The following is a 17,846-nucleotide window of genomic DNA, read 5'->3' as shown; positions in this document are numbered from 1 at the left end:
AATTTTTGAGTGCGCGATTAATATCGTGTTTACGGTAATCATGCCACTTCTGCTATATTTTATGAGAGATTAAATTATTTTTTGCAATAATTTCTACATTAAATTGGTACTGTTGGACTCAGTACTACTTGGACTACTACCACAAGTACAACCAAGTATTTTTACTGTGTAATTTTTGAGTAATACTCCTGTCCTGAGTACAATGTGTTCTGCTATCTTTGATGAGAGATACAATTATTATTTGCAATAAATTCTACATGAAATTAATACTGTTGGACTCAGTACTACTTGGACTACAAGTACAATCAAGTACTTTTACTGTGTACTTTTTGAGTAATCCCCTATCAAACTCCCCTCCAGAGTACAATAATGCATGTGTTCTGCAATCTTTGATGAGAGATAACGTGATTTTTTCCAATAAATTCTTCGTGAAATTGATACGGTTGGACTCAGTACTACATGGACTACTACCACAAGTACAATCAAGTACTTTTACTGTGTACTTTTTGAGTAATCCTTTGTCAAACTCCCCTCCTGAGTAGTCCAAGTAGTACTGAGTCCAACAGTATCAATTTCATGTAGAATTTATTGCAAAAAATCATTTTATCTCTCATCAAAGATAGCAGAAAACATACATTATTGTACTCAGGGGTGGAGTTTGACAAAGGATTACTCAAAAAGAACACAGTAAAAGTACTTCATTGTACTTGTGGTAGTATAGTCCAAGTAGTACTGAGTCCAACAGTACCAATTGTATTAAGAACTTATGGCTAAAAATCATTTTATTCCTTATCAAATATTTGTGGTAGTATTCTAACAAGTACTGAGTACCAACAGTACCAATTTTATTAAGAATATGGTAAAACATATTTTTATCGAAAAATATAGCACAAAAACATGCATTCTTTTATTCTTTCACCGCTTCACGGCGATTACCGTAAAGACGCTATTAATCGCGCACTCAAACATGAATAGCTGCTCATTTGACCAAGCAAATGCGAGAGACGTCTTATTCTGACGTAGCTAGTTTTGACCATAAACTGTATATATAAAGGTTTTGACACATTTGTCTTTCTTTTACTAGTATCTCCAAGAGCTGTATAGTATACTGGTGCCTTCACTGCACCTCGTATACTCAACATGTAGGAACGTTTAAATGATGCACATCGTGTTCGGATGTAAACAAAAATGGGCAGACCTGGAAGAATAGTCGACTACACGTTTTTAACCTTAGGACATGAGATGGCATGGAGCCTTTTACGCACTGAAGCTGCAGAATGAAGAGGAGGACATGATTCAACAGGTAGACAATGCAAGCTGAGTTTGCAGCAACACACTCAACCTGCTGGTCTTTTAAAGGTGACCATACTTGTGGGAGGATATTATAATGTAAAAATTAAGAAAAGCTTAGTAGCATATATGGTGAGGAAAACAGGAAAAATGGTATGTGTACTTTTACTTTCACTTGTAACTTACAAGTGAAAGTAAAAGTACACATAACATACATTATGTTATGTGTCTCCTCCTAGACAGGAAATGTACTTTGAACATTTAGAGTAAAAAGTACTAAATGCAGAAACTGTTGTACTAAAGTTCATTCTTAATTGTAGGACATTTATTTGTTAAATAGTGTTTTGAAAGGGTTGATTAGATTAGATTAAATATACTTTATTGATCCAATTTTTTTTCTTAAATTACTAATTTGATCTAAGTGAACGATCAGAACTCCTCCATTTTTCGATAGAACACCTCGTTCGTTCCTGTTTAGCTCATGAATTAAAAAAATTCCGACAGCACCTGAAAGCAGCATGAATACAGTGAAATAACCAGCAGGAGCAGTCAAGAGTGGAGCTGAGCGGAGAGCAGACACAGCTTCCTGGATGGAAACAAAACGCAGCAACAAAGCACACACTCTCACACACACATAGACACACCTACACACAGGCCGGACAGAAGCCAGCAGGACCTTTAAACATGTTTTTGGTTGTTCTGTAAGCCCGCTGCGTGTGTGAGACAGCCGTGACGGTGGGTCTGCGGAGCGGAGGGCTTCTACCAGCAGACTGTATCCAACACATGTGTCTGTGCCACAGTGAGAGCACTGCAGCTGTGGATCTTGACTCCTACACCCAGTGGTCCACGGGAAAGGTAGGTTCCCCTCCCTCCTCTGCTCATCTGCAACACACAACATCCATTACTATACGTTTAAACTCCATGCCTGCGTAGAGTTTTGACCTGTACGAGAATGCAACCTTGAAAGAAATGCAGAAATGTCAGATTTCATGTGTGGTCTGCTTGAATGCACTGTTACATATGATGCATTACACTGTCATACTAACCTCTGGGTAATTATTGAATAATATGCATATCACAACAAGGAGTATTACTTAAGGAATACACCTTTATATCACTGTCATTTTAATGAATATGCACCATACTGATTCTGTTTAAACTGATTGCATCAGCATTTGTATAATCATCATCATGTTGCTGTTTTAACTTGGTATGCTCTTATTTAAGGCTGTGTCCCAAAATCATGTTATAGGGCCAGAAATACAGAACAGGGAGGGATTGTAGCTGTACAAATGATGCCATATAGATTCTGCTACACACTCCCTGAACTCCCAGCTGCCTCCTTCCCAACATAGTGGCAGCCTGTGTAGAAAGCAGCAGCAGCTTCTCAATGGGCAGATCTGTTTTTTCCGTTTCTGAAATGGTCAACAATGCTGCTTTGATCCCCATAGCTGGAATGCCGTTTAAACCCTGAGCCGAGAGGACTGCTAATCACTTAAATGACCCGCTCCACACCTTAAAGGAACTATTAACACTCACAAGGGCGTTTTATAAATGAGTAGCTCATACTTATTCTCACATATAACTGCTTGCTCAGGGGCAGGGACTGCTGCCAAGATGGGTTATTGAAAGATCTTCTGACATTTAATATATGTAGTCCCATATGCAAATATTCGGATTGGAAATGCTTCTGCAACAGCGTTCAGTAATCCTCAAACTCGTTCATGCAAACTTAAATCTGTTCATTGTGTTTAATTGGAATCAGACCGCCGTGAAGTATTGATGAATTCTACATTTCCCAGTCAATCAAACTGCCTTTTATCTGTCACATTAAAGGTGGAACAACACTCTTCGTCTGCTGTTCTGAGATAAAAATCACTTCAAACACTTCATCTGTTGACACCCAGGTCATGTCGAAACTAAAAGTTGTTCAGGAACGAAAGGCTTTGGAGTTGCCATGCAGCAAAGTTAGCTGACTAGAGACCTATCATTTCCCCATGTGGCTGCTTATGCTCAGGCGGGAGAGGATGGTATTGTGGGATGACGACTGCAGCCTGGCTGGATGCAGTGCAACATGACTGTGCAGAAATACCAACGTGCTGCTACACAAGCTCCATTATCACTCTTTTGCATGTATGACCCTGCTGATCTGTAGCATGTAATAAAAGAGCACTGTGAGAAGAATTTAGGACACCAGTGTTGGCTGCATTGATTTAGCTGGCCCAAAGTTTCCTGCCAACCTCAACAGCCCGCTGAAATGGAGAACATTGTGTGTAGGTTGGACTAACGTGTGATTTTAACAGGCTGCGGGGTGTGTTTTTAACGCCACCGCTTCCTGTGTGACCCCGTTCTGTGTCCAACCACTGTTATCTACAGGATTAATCGCTAATCCCAGATTATGAGTTTATTATTTCTCATGCTTTTTTGGGATTGGACAAACCCAAAGGGATTGGATATTGGGTGTGTGACTTTGGTTGCCTTTAACAATAGATTTTCCTTTTATTATCCACCAACCCCTCTCCTGCTGTCCCAACATATACAACTAGCGCATTATGTTTGATAGCTGAGGGCGGAAATCACAGATTATATTTATGCCCGATGCTGTATAGAGCAGATTTAGTGAAATATTGCTTTTTGTTGTCTGTTGGTCGGTTGGGTTTACCGCTTTGGTCTAGGCAGAAATATTTCAACAACTATTACATGGATTGGCAACTTTGTGCAGACATTCATGGTGTCAAGTGGCTGAATCCTAATGTTGTTTCCCTTCATTTTCCGCTTTATTGTAGTTTTGGGCTAATTAGCAAATGTCGGCATGCTAACATGCTAAACTACGAAGGTGGATATGTAGATGTAAACATTTGATCTGTGAAACACTAGCATGTAAGCCTTTGTATTATGAGCATCATTTCATGATTGTTGGTCTCATCCAATGGCAACTTTCACATTAAAAACACAAATGTTAACATTTTTCAAAATGGTGTGAGCTCTGAGAAATAAGAAATGTTGACTATCCGGATTCTTCTCTCTTTAGTCTGACTAAAGACTATTTCAGTCTAACACTTTTAAAACATACAATTAATAAGAGAGAATTGACCTGTTTTCCATCTTTCTACTACCCCTGCCCAATGTTGAAATGACGTGCCTATAACCAAAACGTTTCTACTGTACCTACTATGGATACACAGGCATGTATTTACTTTGTAACTAAAAACTCGACAATCAGTCCTGCCAGAGTGAATGAGATCTGGTCAATAACTGAACACTCAGTAAACACAGACCTTGGACTTTGGCATTAAATATGCCGTGATGAGTAATCAATAATGCAGCAGTAATTACACATAATTATGTTTTGCTTCATGCACCGGGCAGCTTTAAACAGTGACTAATTCATCTCTCAGGTAACAAGACAATGAAATGCCTCAGGGAGGGGTGAAGTCATCATGTTGGTACACTGGTTACCAAAAGAGATGACAGGTTCCAGGAACAGAGCGGTGTTGTCATAAGGCCTGGCTGAGGTATTATGTCAACAGTATCGAAGAGGAAGTGGTATACCTGCACTAAGGAGACAAATTTCTGCTTTCAGGAACATGGAGGCTGTGGCTCCTCTCCGTCCCCAGCAGAGGGGCTAGGAGCAGCCTGATCCCTCCCTCACCCGCCTGCATCGCCCCATCATGGCCAGCAGGAGTCCCACCCTGATTCGGGACGCCGGGGATTCGCTGGGGACCCCTGAGGCCGGGGCCAACCCTCGTCTAGGGCCCTTCTGCAAGCTGTGCCTCAGCGAGCAGCCGTCTGCAGCCACCAGGGAACTCCAGAGCTGCAACTGTGTCTTCTGCACAGCAGTAAGTAAAGACCAACGAATGGCAGACATTTACAATAGATAATGCTTATGGTATTAGCAGAACTACAACAGGATGTTGGCTAATATGGAAATTAAACATGTGAACTTTATTACTGAAACAGAGCGGGTGACTCAAGGCTTTATTTAGATCCGGATCATCTTCTGATATTGCTTATGCTTTTAGTCACTTTCCGTAGGCGTTGAATATTTCACAAAAAAGGGATCCGACTCTGAACTATTCCTTGGGCAATTTAGGCAAATCTCCAACTTTTAAATTACTTGGGATGGGATGCTCCGTTTTATTGCAGCCCCATTACTGCTTTAGGATCCAAAAATAGATCATTGTATTGGCACATTGCATATTACAGCGCTGGTGAAATGAATTGGTTTCATCACAGGAAGGCTTTACCTCACATTTACTTTCTTTGTCTTTGGAATTTCTTGCGATTTATCACAGCTGTTGGCATTTGTTAGAGTGGAAATAGAGACGTTTTTTTCTTAAACTCATCAGTCTGAAGCAAACATGTCAGAAGATGTCACAATGTACTGGTTATAGAATAATGACAACATCATTTAGATTGATGTTGTCATTATTGGTTCCCCATAACCTCGCCCTAACTGTGCAGTAGTGTAAATAAAGCTTTGATTTGAAGAAGAAGAAGATTCAACTTATTGTCATTACGTAGTACAGGTAGTATGTAACGAAACGGTTTCTCTGCGTTTGACCCATCCTAGTGTTAGGAGCAGTGGGCTGCCATTATGAACGGTGCCTTGCTCAGGGACACCTCGGTAGCACTTGGTCTTTCTGGGACTGGTGACCTTCCAGTTACCAAGCCAAGTCGCTATCGCCTTCGCCACCACCGCTATTTATGGCAAATAGTGGAAAGAAACCCACAGTGTGACCTAACACTAGCTCCAAAAGTTAGCAATTATCGCTATCAAGTTCCCATTTGCATAAAGCTTTAAACTACAATTACGTTTTGCAATTAGTTCTATTAACATTGAGAATATGTTACAATATAATACATTTGAATACATTTCTTGCTTGAAAATGGAAAGCGATCTAGCAACAGCGGCACCAAAAAAGTTGGTCAGGGCCACAAGTTCTTGAGAAAACCTGGCAGCTGTTTCATTCCTTTTAAAGGAGAAGAAGAGCTGTCGGTAGAACACAGAGCTGAATCACTATAATAGAAGCCCGTGGCAGTCTGATACGTGCCTGTCTGGCATGTCCAACTGAGATGTTGCCGTTGTGCCCTGACACAGAGAGCTGGATCGTGGCAGGTGTTAATCTCTGCCCGAGGAGGCTAAGTTGTCAGTGTTGCTCGCACAAGGTCACACAGATAATACACACACACAGTGTCACGGGGGAACTGCTTGGAAAAGAGAAACTGTAAACACACTTATCAGCTATTTTATGTCTCCTCCAGTCTGGTTCCAGAGAATAGACAATTGTTTTTTTTCCCTGCTTTGTTTGTAGATCATTTGTAATGTCAACGCCCATGGTTAGCACATGATAAGATAACTTTGTTTTCCACTGAAAAGTGACTTATTTTCAGTTCCGCTAAATTGTCTGCCTTTGCGCAATGTTTATTAAGTTCCCCCTACACTTTCATATTTCTTCACTGAGGCAACATATGACTTTTGACGTGTGGATGCTGAAAAGATGTCCATGTTTATGTTGCATTTAGTTTTTGTTCATTCTTATTTCCCCTGTGCTTTAATACTGATGTAAAATTGTGGACAGTTAAGAAAATGTTATTATGAAAATGTTGAAATGTATTACTATTAACAATTGCGCTATGGTACAATTGTCCCTGTTCCATTCAGTATCCAGGCTAATGCTGCTGTGTTGTCTGTCCCTCTCCAGTGTTTGGAGCAGTATGTTCGGCTTGCCATCCTGGAGGGCGGGGGGGCACCCATCACCTGCCCAGATATGGCCTGCCAAAAGGCTGGAGTGCTACTGGACTCTGAGGTATGCCCTGCTAAGCACCAATGATATGTAGGTCATGAGTGAAACCAAATAAAGCCATCACAGGCCAATAAAAACTGATCTTCATGGACAAATGTTGAAATAAACTTTATTTTTAAATGTCTAAGTTGCTGCTAGGTCTATAGACAATTGAAGTTGGATTTTCACCCTCAAGTTTTTCGAGCTGTGTGGGCAGGGTTAATTAAGTGTTGTGAAAATGCTGTGAACCAGCAGTGATGGCATTTCTGAGAGAAGTCTTTTAAGTGTCAGACAGAAAGTGAAACTCTGTGAGCTCATGTCACACATCGTGGATCCCACGCAGTAAACACGTCAGAGAAGGAGTTCAGACTGATTCGCAAACAAATGGAATACCGCTTCTCACGTCCTCATTTTAAAGGTTTTGAAAACCACTGCAAGACTCTCTGGACTTCCTACTGAGTTGATTTTACTTTTTGATTTAAATGCCGTTATCCAGTAGAAAATTGTACAGATGTTAGACAAACGAATATTAATAAATAAGCCCTGCGAGCAGTTTTGATACATATTTAAGTCTGTTTTTAGTCGTAAAAGGTTTAAATCTGGCCTGTGGAACCTTTATGTGTGTCGTACCCTATATTGCCACCCTAACAATTCTTCTCTATAAAACAGGCTAAACTGGCCCACACATATCTTTAAAATAATTAAAAGAAGACAGAAATAATGTTACCATCGTGCTGGTTTGAAAAATTGACCAATTGGCATTTTTTACTGTAAGCTTATGGTGCTTTGAGCAAACACACTCAGTATTTCCAGACTCATTATTTCCAGATTAGCATTTTATTTGTTGTCATGTGTCATTTTGCAGCTTTTACTACAACATGGATTACATTATAATTGTGGCTTTGCTGCCTTTTTTCATTTAGAAAATGTTGCATTTGACTTCTTGTCTTATAATGTAGCAAACATATTGTAGCAAATCAGTTGTAATGTGACCAGTTGACGCTTGATGACCCTTGAGGCACCAGCTTTCAGCAATCAAAATACCAAAATGGCCTAATTTTATTGTGACCATCATGTATTTTTTCAATTATTCATCCATTATGGATTGATCATACTTATTGCATGCACACAAAATACAATGTCACAGCTCCGAGTGTCAACAACATGACTAAAGTGTCTCTCTTGTTTCTGTGATTGCAGATAGCCAGCTTGGCCTCGGAGGATCAGGTGGAGCTGTATCAGCGTCTGAAGTTTGAGAGAGGTAGGTATTGTTGCATTAGCATGTAGATGACTTGTGACAGGCATTGGGCTATTTCAGGTCGCACTTCAGCTGGTGTTATTACAGCAAGTGCCGAGCTTTACGTGTCTGGGATAATGTATAATCTCTTTTCTATTCTGCTCTGGTCCAGTGTTACTCAGCAGGTTACTGAAGCTGTGGCTTTGTTACATTCAATTATAGCAAACATGAGGTTTATGTAACTATTATTTGAAAGTGTTTCAGGTACCTTTGTGTAGCTGATTGCACCAGTACTTGTGGGAATGTCTGTAAGGACAGATTGTATCAGTTTGGCCTGGGAGAGAATAACTGTTGAAAAAGGTTCCTGTTGACATTTACAAATGGCAAACTGAGGTTATTATGCCTTGCAGGAACAAAATGCTGTGAGGCCCATTATACGTTTTGTTTACTTTGACCATAAATCATAACATTCATAATATTTAATGTGTAAAGAAGTGCAAAGTAAAGGCTGTTATGCAACAATGTTTTTGGTCATTTGATTCACAATGAAACTCAGAGTTGATGAAACTCATCATGAATGCTCCACTTTTGGTTTTGATCAAAAATGCCAGATTTCTGTTATTGAAAGCATTTCATTGTTTATTTGTATCCTTCTTTCCTCATAAGCTACTTGCAAGGTTGTTTGTCTCAGTTTGTAAGTCGGCTCACCAATTTATTCCAAGTTCATTTGAATTGAATGGATTGTCCTAAAAATTGTGATAATTTCTAATAACTTTTTTCCTTTGAAATGAATAATACTCCCACCAGCCTCTGCAACCTACTTGTTTTTTAGCACAAATTATCAAATGATGACATGCTAACACTCTAAACTAAGATGGTGAACGTCGAAACACATTACCTGCAAAACATCAGCATGCTAACATTGAAATTGTGAGCATGTTAGCCTTCTGACATTAGCCTTTAGCTCCAACCAGTGTTGTGCCTAATGTTCCTTGCAGATGGTCACTAGCATGACGACAGTAAGTCATGTTGTTTAAAATGTTTTTCAGTATAACAAATGGCTATATTCACAACGACTTAATAATACAGACCTTTGTTTACCTGTTTTCAGTGTTTAGCATGCTAACACACAGCTACATGTTAGCATGCTGACGATAGCAATTAGTTCAAAACACTGTTGACCCAAGTCTCCCAAAGATACTAGAGGGAATTTTGTCGATAGTTTGACTTTGTATTGAATTTGATTGTTTAGTCAAAGTGTTGTCCTATCCTTTCTGAAGTGCACAAAGTGGTGTTGTAAGAAATGTTTATTTGTAAGACATATGTCTTGCCTGACTTGTCAAACAAATGTTTATTGGCCTGATAGGAATAATTGAATTAATGCTACTTATATACAGTATATTCATACTATTTATATTAGAACATACCTTTATTTTGTGTGTTAAGAACTAGGAACTGTGTTAGAAGGTTGAGGGAGTGACACACTCACGGTTAGTAAGACAGTGAAGTATCTGTGTTTTTTCAAATCTTATGTAAGAGATGAGTTGTCCAGCACTGAAGTATCTGTGTTTTGTTATATCTTATGTTAGAGATCTGTTGTCCAGCACTAACAATGTGTTCCAGATTAGTAGTATAACTAATTCTAGACTACTGGTGGTTTTGTTTGAAAGAGCAGGCCGAATACTAGTATAACTTGGGTTTATAGAACAGCAAAACGTGTTTATTTTGTCTGTAAAATCTGCAGCTTCTTGATGTCTTCTTCCCTGCCCATCCCTCTGTGCTTTCTGCAGGAGTGAAGTTGGACCCCAGTAAGGCCTGGTGTCCGGTGCTTGAGTGCCAGGCGGTGTGCAGTGTGCAGCAGAGCAGTGAGGGCCAGCCTGCCGCTGTGCCCTGCCCCACCTGTCACACCGTCTTCTGCTCCGGGTGCAGAGGGCCCTGGCTCGACGACCACACCTGCCCTGAGCAGCAGCCCATGATGTCGCCGTCACTCGCTCGTGAAAGCAGGTCAGTAAGCCACCGTTTGTTCCACCTCCCTCCGTCTGCAGCAGCCACAGAGTCAGAGCCGCACCTGATAATGAAAATGAAACACGTGTTAGTTCAGGTCACTGGGAGTCTACGAAGAAACACTGCTGTAAACAGACTGAATCATGATTCCAATAATGGGTTTCAAAAACATGTATTCCATGCTATTGCTACGTTTAATATTACTTTATAAGATATTGTATTACCTTCATATTTATCCTATTTATCCCTTTATCTTATTGTATCAGAACAATCCAGTCCTATTCTTAATATAAAAACACCTGACAGTTATTGTAGCTGGATATTTACATCGAATGGATTGTACAAGTAATGTGTAGTGCATCATGTCCCAGTAGAGCTCTGGGCTGAATATGCAGTAAACATTATTTTAGGATGAATAGCTTAGTATTCCTCAGCAGGGCCCGGTGGGTAGTCCCTGCTTTAAAGCTACATTTTACAGTTTCTCTGCCAGAACGGCTGATGTCATTGGGGAGTCACTGACTTATATTGGAATTCCATTGTCTCTGTGCCAAAGGGAGGGGGGGGGGTGAGCACGGAGCCACGTCGTGTACAGAAGGAGCACTGCAGTAAAGGTGTCTGCAGTGTGCGGTGAAGGAGAGAGGAGGCACGAGGAGAATTTGGGGAGATTAACAATAAGTTTGAACTTGAGAGCATGATTTATATTTGCTTGCAGGTTTAGTCGTTAAACATAATGTTATTGTACCAGAATCATAGCCGGTACCTTAGAAACACCGCAGTAAGGATTCACTAGCCAACAAAAAGGATTTACAAGATGTAATTAAATCATTGTGTCTACCTTTATGATGATGTCTTGGTTTGTTGTATCTAATGATAACAACATTTAATTTAACTTAGGGATTTGTCATTATTCTGAATGAGCAAGCAACTAGTGATATATTTGTTCCGTTAACTTTTTGTTCTCCGTTCTACAGAGGACCGCTAATGGTTGCTAGGGTTTTTCACATTTATAGGAAACACATCAACATTTTTGTGGCAACTTTTGTGGTCCTATTTGCTGGCACTGCCGATGGGAAACAGCGTTGGCATTCTTAATCCCCCCTGCAAAGCCCCAACTCACTTGATTGCTTTTCCATGATCAGCAGAGTTAGTGAATAATAAAGAAGAGAAATGTGCGGGCAGAAATTGGCACTGCTTGAAATTAAAGTTGCTCTAACCTTTGTTTTCATTTATAAAGAGTGAGGAAAACACTGCGTATTAGTAAGAGCGTTACCACCTGAGCTTGTGGTTCTGGTTTTATTGCACACACCTTTTCTGTTTTGTTTCCATCATGTTGTTCAGCTGTAACACGCAGCTGTTTTAAACAAGAATTATCTTATTTACGCCAAGCACACTACCTGTCGAGAGCCAAATGGCTTACACAAAAATGTTGCTACTAGAAGATATTCACTTCTCTAAGAAGGTGGAGACCAAATGAGAGACTAAAGAAGAGTGAATATGGGATTTACATCCTTCAGATAGCTGTAAACATCCTTCTTAATAAATGCCAATATTGCTATGTTTGTTCTGGATGTTGAAATAGGCAATTGTTTGCGAAGCAGTTAGCCATAACAACTTTAAAAGTTGTAAATATATAAACATTTTAAAATGTATAAATAATTTCCCCTAGTGCAAAGGAAGCATTGACCCTAAAACCTGTGGCTTTCTAAACATAACTGGAGACTTCGGATGCCTTCATGGCTTCATACTGCACATCTGACGTCTCTCCACTGTGTGTCTATAGGCTGCGCTCCGACAGCGACTCTGACATGCCCATCAAGCAGTGTCCTATGTGTGCTATCTACATCGAGAGGAACCAGGGATGTGCACAGATGCTGTGTAAGAGCTGCAAGCACACCTTCTGCTGGTACTGTCTGCAGAACCTGGATGTAAGTCTCTCCTGATGCCTAACACACATGGTTTTTAACACAAGCTAAACTATACTGCCTCCAACATCTCCTCAGCCTCTGCTTCTCTGTCTTTAGATTGTTTTCTACATTTCTTGCTGAATACTAGAAACAGTGGTGAAATGTAACTGTAATCTTTTGCTACTTCATTTAGACCACTAGTTTCCATTGTATTATTTTACTCCACTAGATTGATTTAATATCCTTAGTTGTAGTTAGTCTGCATGTTCAGTTTATTTTTTAAAAGAACAAACAAATAAATATGAATGTTATTTTATATAGTTGTGAACTTTTGAACGTACAAGCTACCCAGCAGACAAACAGAATACAAATGTTCACCCGTTTCCAGCTTTAGAATTAAAGTGATCAAAACAATAATGCATCAATAACTATTTTCCATTAATATTATATATATTATTCTGAGATGGAGAATTCTGCACAATGAGTACTTTTGGTAATGCATGACTTTTATTAGTAAACTAGAATGTGTACAATGTGTTTGCTACTTTGACTTAAGTACAAACGCTTTGTACTTCTTCCACTTCTGCTGAATAATATATTTTTTGTCTAACCAAGTATATTTCGCAATTGCAGGGCGATATCTTCCTGAGGCATTATGATAAGGGGCCGTGCAGAAACAAGCTGGGACACTCGCGGGCCTCGGTGATGTGGAACAGAACGCAGGTGAGGACACAGCAGACGGCAGACATGCAGTTTTATTTCAGGGTTGTGATGAGGCTTGACATTGTCTGAATGGATTAGCCTACAGAGCCACTCATCCGTGAGTGGTCAGTTATAACTGGAATGGGTTTGATTTGAGTAAAAGTGTGCCATCACACAGCAGGGATTGGACGTTAAAGATTTTGATCTCCATGCTCTGCACTGTTTGGCTCTCAAATCAATGATTCACGGTTGGAATTTCTCTCCAGTGAGGACGGCACAGGTATCTACGCAGGACAATAACGCTTACAGCACGCTTTAAAAATGTAAAAACAAATGCTGCAAATTATACATAACTATCAATTTTCCCTTTGGAAATGGTTTTAACTAAGAAATGTCACTTTGAAGCTTTCCTGGTTTATGACCTACATTTTAGGTAAACATATGCAAATTAGCCTTCCTATTGCAGATGTGCTTTCAACATTCATTCATTTCCAGAACAGAAATCCCAGTGTTGGATAAAGCCAGCCTGGGCATTCTTATTTAATTCTTAATATTTGTGAAAATATTAGAGTCAAAGATTCAATCCATAGTAGTTTTGGATATCCTTTGTGTCTCTCCAATAATATAAAAAATACTCTGTCTTGAGTAATATATGAACAAATCCCTAACCTTTTGTAGCTGTAGTGTCTCTCTTTATAGACCCATACACTCTGTTCTAGCACCATGTTTGTGTTAATAGTCCCAAAATAGTCCTTTACCAGACATTAAACTGAACTAATCCCAGTGCTAATCTCAAATTCCTGCCCTGTATCAAAACCATAAACCGCCGGACCTACTTTCTCTACACCTCTGCTCCCCTGATGCCATTATCGCATGATTCCTATTAAGATTGCAGCGGTCCTCTTGATTCTTCCTCAGCGTGTGTCTGCATTGATACGTGTCTGGAGAGTGGACATACAACCCTGCAGTTGTTCCTTCCAGAACAACTCCTGACAAACTCGGTTTACACTCTTGCGCGACCAGTTCCTGAAGTTTTACAATCTGCCGTCACACATTCCTCTGACAGTGTTACTCCTTTACTGCCTGCAAAGACTGCAGTGGTGACTACATCTTAAGTATACTGTGAAACTGGAACGAAGGAGCCTAGCCAAATAATTCAAAATAACCTTAGACAAAACATAAAAAGACACATATGGACAGCCGTGTCCATGCACTTTTGGCTATGTAATGTAGAATAGTGTTGGCAGGGGAAAACATGTTTTCAGTCTCAATTAGTTTGAATATATTGTATTGAGATCATGGTCTTTGTAGACACCTTCACCACAGCTACCCACAATCCAATGTTATTGGTTTTCAGTTTCAATTACATAAAGCATTACCATTACATACATTCTATAATCCTACATACTACAAAAATGTAGTTTAGTAACAATCCCATTTGTTGACAGTAAATACACCAATTTATCAAAAAATTACCATTTTAAACTAGTTCATTGGTGTTAAAATCAATCAGCACCCTCGAGGCCTGAAAGGTGAAGACAATGTAGAAGTGCCTTGAATTATTTCTAATGACAAACAGCAGATTGCGGAAGAAAATCTGATTGTATAAAAGTCTATGAGAAATTGATCCTACTTCCCACTTGATTTATTGCCCAAGTAAGCATTTTCCTAATGAGTTAATGATCTCAATTGCTAGTTCCATGTGGTCTTCAATACAGCATGATGGCCACTTTGTAAATTAAAGTCCCAAATTAGTCAAATAGAAGAGAAAGCCGCATATGCTTTAGGGCGGGGCTACGTTAATGTTGACAGGGCGCTACTGTCAGCGCTGTCTGATCTGGGAGTTATCTGTGTTTTCATATACTTTAACCCTTTCACACTGAGTTTCACTTCATGAAAGTTAATTATTACATTTTGGCAGCCTAGAAACGTATTTTTAAGCATTTGGTTGTAGAAACAATTTCTTGCGCCACTTCTGGTATAAAAAAACCAAGATGGAGACAGCTAATATGCCAAACTCAAGGCTCCCACAAACAAATGGCTCACAGTGACTACGTTCATTTCTTATTTACAGTCTATGTTTTAAATGATACATGTATCGCTAATAGTGATGTAACGATACCCAAAACTCACGGTACGATAATATCGCGATAAAAGGTCCATGGTACGGTATTTATCGCGATATTGAAAAATAAAGAAAAAAAATGTGAATTGTTTTTGGATTTCTTTTTTTTTTACTTGAATTTTTTTCTTTATTAATCTGATTTGTACAGCATTTTAGTAGGATAGTAGTATTTTAAAGTGTCAACAATATAATAATCAGACCCTGCAATAGAATAAATAAAGTTTCACTTTAGTTTTTTCAAGTAACTCAACTCTAACTCACTCACTCACTCACTCACTCACTCACTCACTCACTCACTCACTCACTCACTCACTCACTCACTCACTCACTCACTCACTCACTCACTCACTCACTCACTCACTCACTCACTCACTCACTCACTCACTCACTCAGCATCATCAAGGTTATCTTTTAGGAATATGAGCATGTCCACATTTCCAGGTAGAAGCTGGGATGTTTGGGCGTTTACAATATCCCCTGCTGTGGAAAAAACTCTCTTGCTTGGTACTCATGTTGCTGGGACAGAGAGATATGCTTTGGCCATGGGTAACAGCAGTGGGCAAAACTGTGCATTGTCTCTCCACCACTTCAAAAACAATAAATGTTTTGCCAAGAAGGTGAGGCTTATTGACAGGGCGAGATATAAATGTACTGTTGGTACTTGTCAATGTCTCTAGGTATGAACATGTAGCCCTGTAAATACGATGTCCTTTATTGTTATCTGTTGTTTTATGTTCATGTTGTAACCATGGTTGTAACCTACTTTCTGCCATGTTGGACAGGTCTCCCTTGGAAAAGAGATTGAGGATCTCAATGGGACCATCTGGTTGAATAAAGGTTTAAAAAAATATATATAAAAAATAATAATAATATAAAAAAAAAATCGCGGTATATTTTGTCAGTCTACGACGGTATTGAGACATTTATTTACCGCGATATCGCGATATTCGATATATATCGTTACATCCCTAATCGCTAATTATTAAATGTAAGAACTGTGGGTTGCAAAAGAACCATGCAAAGTGTTTGTAGCTGACATGTTAGCATATTTATAAATCCAGCCTCCTTAAAGCAACATTAGCATTGATTTGGAATTGGGTTTCTGTCCAACTGATGACTGTCAGTCCTATTTACTCTTGTTAAGGCCCTGCTTTGGACTCCACCAACTCTCTTTACTGTTTAGTGCAGAGCAGGTAGTGTATGATGGGTTTATTAATACTTTTTCACTGAAAACAAGGTTAAAGAGCAGTACCGAACCAAAGCCATAACGGAGGGGCCATAAAATCAAATCAATGATCCAAAAACGTCTAAAAACGCTCCCTCGATGTGACTGCAGAACTTGGTGATAATTATTGACTAAGTGCAACCCCTTACATATGACTCATAATCATTTGATCCAGTGTTTATAAAAAACATTTGCTGTGTTGTCTCCCAGGTGGTGGGTATCCTGGTGGGTGTTAGCATCATCGGACTGGTCACGTCTCCGCTCATCCTGCTGGCCTCTCCCATCATCCTCTGCTGCCTCTGCAAGCCCTGCAGCGGGAAGAAGACCAAGAAGAAGAAGAAGAAGAAGGACCTCAGCCAGCCAGACTCCTCCACATCATAGCAGCTTGCCTTCTCATCTGCCCCTCCCAAGGAAACCACGAGAGGGCGAGAGCTGCATGGTGGAAAATAATAAAGTCGGAATGACAATGGATACATTTTTCATGACTCAACGGACTGGGAACCTTGTCAGTGGTTCAATAACTGCTTGAACTCTAAAAAGTACTTTATATGGTGGAAGTGTAAATATGAGGAGAATGAATGTAACTCACCTGGTTGTTTTCAAATGCACAACAGGTACTAAGGAGACAGTGGCAACTGTGAGAGTTTTCCTGGACACACACACACACACACACACACACACACACACACACACACACACACACACACACACACACACACACACACACACACACACACACACACACACACACACACACACACACACATACAAACAAATGCAACGCCACCCTCATGTGCCAAACTTCATGATGCCAAACCAGAGGAGTTAGGTGCTCAAGTGCCTCACTCCACAGTGCCTGGTGCTTGGTGGTATTTGTTTTGCCTTCCATTCTATCTTTATCTTATGCAAAAATGTTAGCATTATGAAAATTACGAATTAGGATTACAGGGGTTATTAAACCTTAAACAATGCAAAACATTCTTTCATAAAGGGTGAAGGCTAACGCCCGGCGTCATGTGTGCACTGTATATTCTATATGAAACATGATAGGGCTTCAACGGTGCACAGAGAACTTTCCTTCTGCTAATGTTTGTTGTTTCCAACTGGAATGCGTTCCAGACCAAAGGCTCTTAAGAATCACGTGTTCTTTTCTAAAAGTGTGTCAATGTGTATTTATGGGTTATGTGTGTATGGTTATCATTTATACATTTTCGTTGATGTTTCTGCATCAGATATTTTCTAAAAAAGCGCCATTGTAATTGAAATAAACATACTATATTGAACATGAATCAGATGGTATTGTGTTTGGTCATGACATGTAGTATTTGAGAGATGGAAAAGTCTTCATCCTTCTTCCTACAAGCTCCAGGTGTCATGGATGGTATGAATTGTTATTAGGGCCCGAGCACGGAGCGCTAGGACCCGATGGCGTCCTAGCACGAAGTGCGAGGAACCTATTGTTATTCCACGTATTATTCTTATTCTTATTATTCCATATTGCAATTAAATGCTTATTTTCAGGCCTTTAGGATGCTTCAAAAGTTGTATAATTTTGCACGGACGCCAGGACCGG

General features: G+C 39.7%; 1 protein-coding gene across 1 annotated transcript; it reads left to right on the top strand.

Annotated features, from left to right (window-relative positions):
- The first annotated feature begins 986 nt into the window (after positions 1-986).
- On the top strand, positions 987-17,562 carry rnf144b (ring finger protein 144B). The gene is made up of 9 exons (XM_034103113.2): positions 987-1,303; positions 1,997-2,145; positions 4,874-5,129; positions 6,996-7,100; positions 8,277-8,337; positions 10,104-10,317; positions 12,098-12,242; positions 12,855-12,944; positions 16,484-17,562. The coding sequence occupies exons 3-9, from the start codon at positions 4,962-4,964 to the stop codon at positions 16,652-16,654; spliced, it is 954 nt and encodes a 317-aa protein (XP_033959004.1). The 5' UTR covers positions 987-1,303; positions 1,997-2,145; positions 4,874-4,961; the 3' UTR covers positions 16,655-17,562.
- Positions 17,563-17,846: the final 284 nt, after the last annotated feature.

The sequence above is a fragment of the Pseudochaenichthys georgianus genome, chromosome 16, assembly GCF_902827115.2.
Source record: "Pseudochaenichthys georgianus chromosome 16, fPseGeo1.2, whole genome shotgun sequence".
NCBI lineage: Eukaryota > Metazoa > Chordata > Actinopteri > Perciformes > Channichthyidae > Pseudochaenichthys > Pseudochaenichthys georgianus.
The sequence above is the reverse complement of the archived record's forward strand: the minus strand, read 5'-3'. Positions and strand labels throughout refer to the sequence as shown.

Excerpts from the sequence above, each read along its gene's own strand:
- rnf144b (XM_034103113.2), top strand. The coding sequence starts at position 4,962 with ATGGCCAGCAGGAGTCCCACCCTGATTCGGGACGCCGGGGATTCGCTG. Across the intron at positions 10,318-12,097 it reads TCACTCGCTCGTGAAAGCAG|GCTGCGCTCCGACAGCGACT; the intron begins GTCAGTAAGCCA and ends GTGTGTCTATAG. Across the intron at positions 12,945-16,483 it reads TGATGTGGAACAGAACGCAG|GTGGTGGGTATCCTGGTGGG; the intron begins GTGAGGACACAG and ends GTTGTCTCCCAG.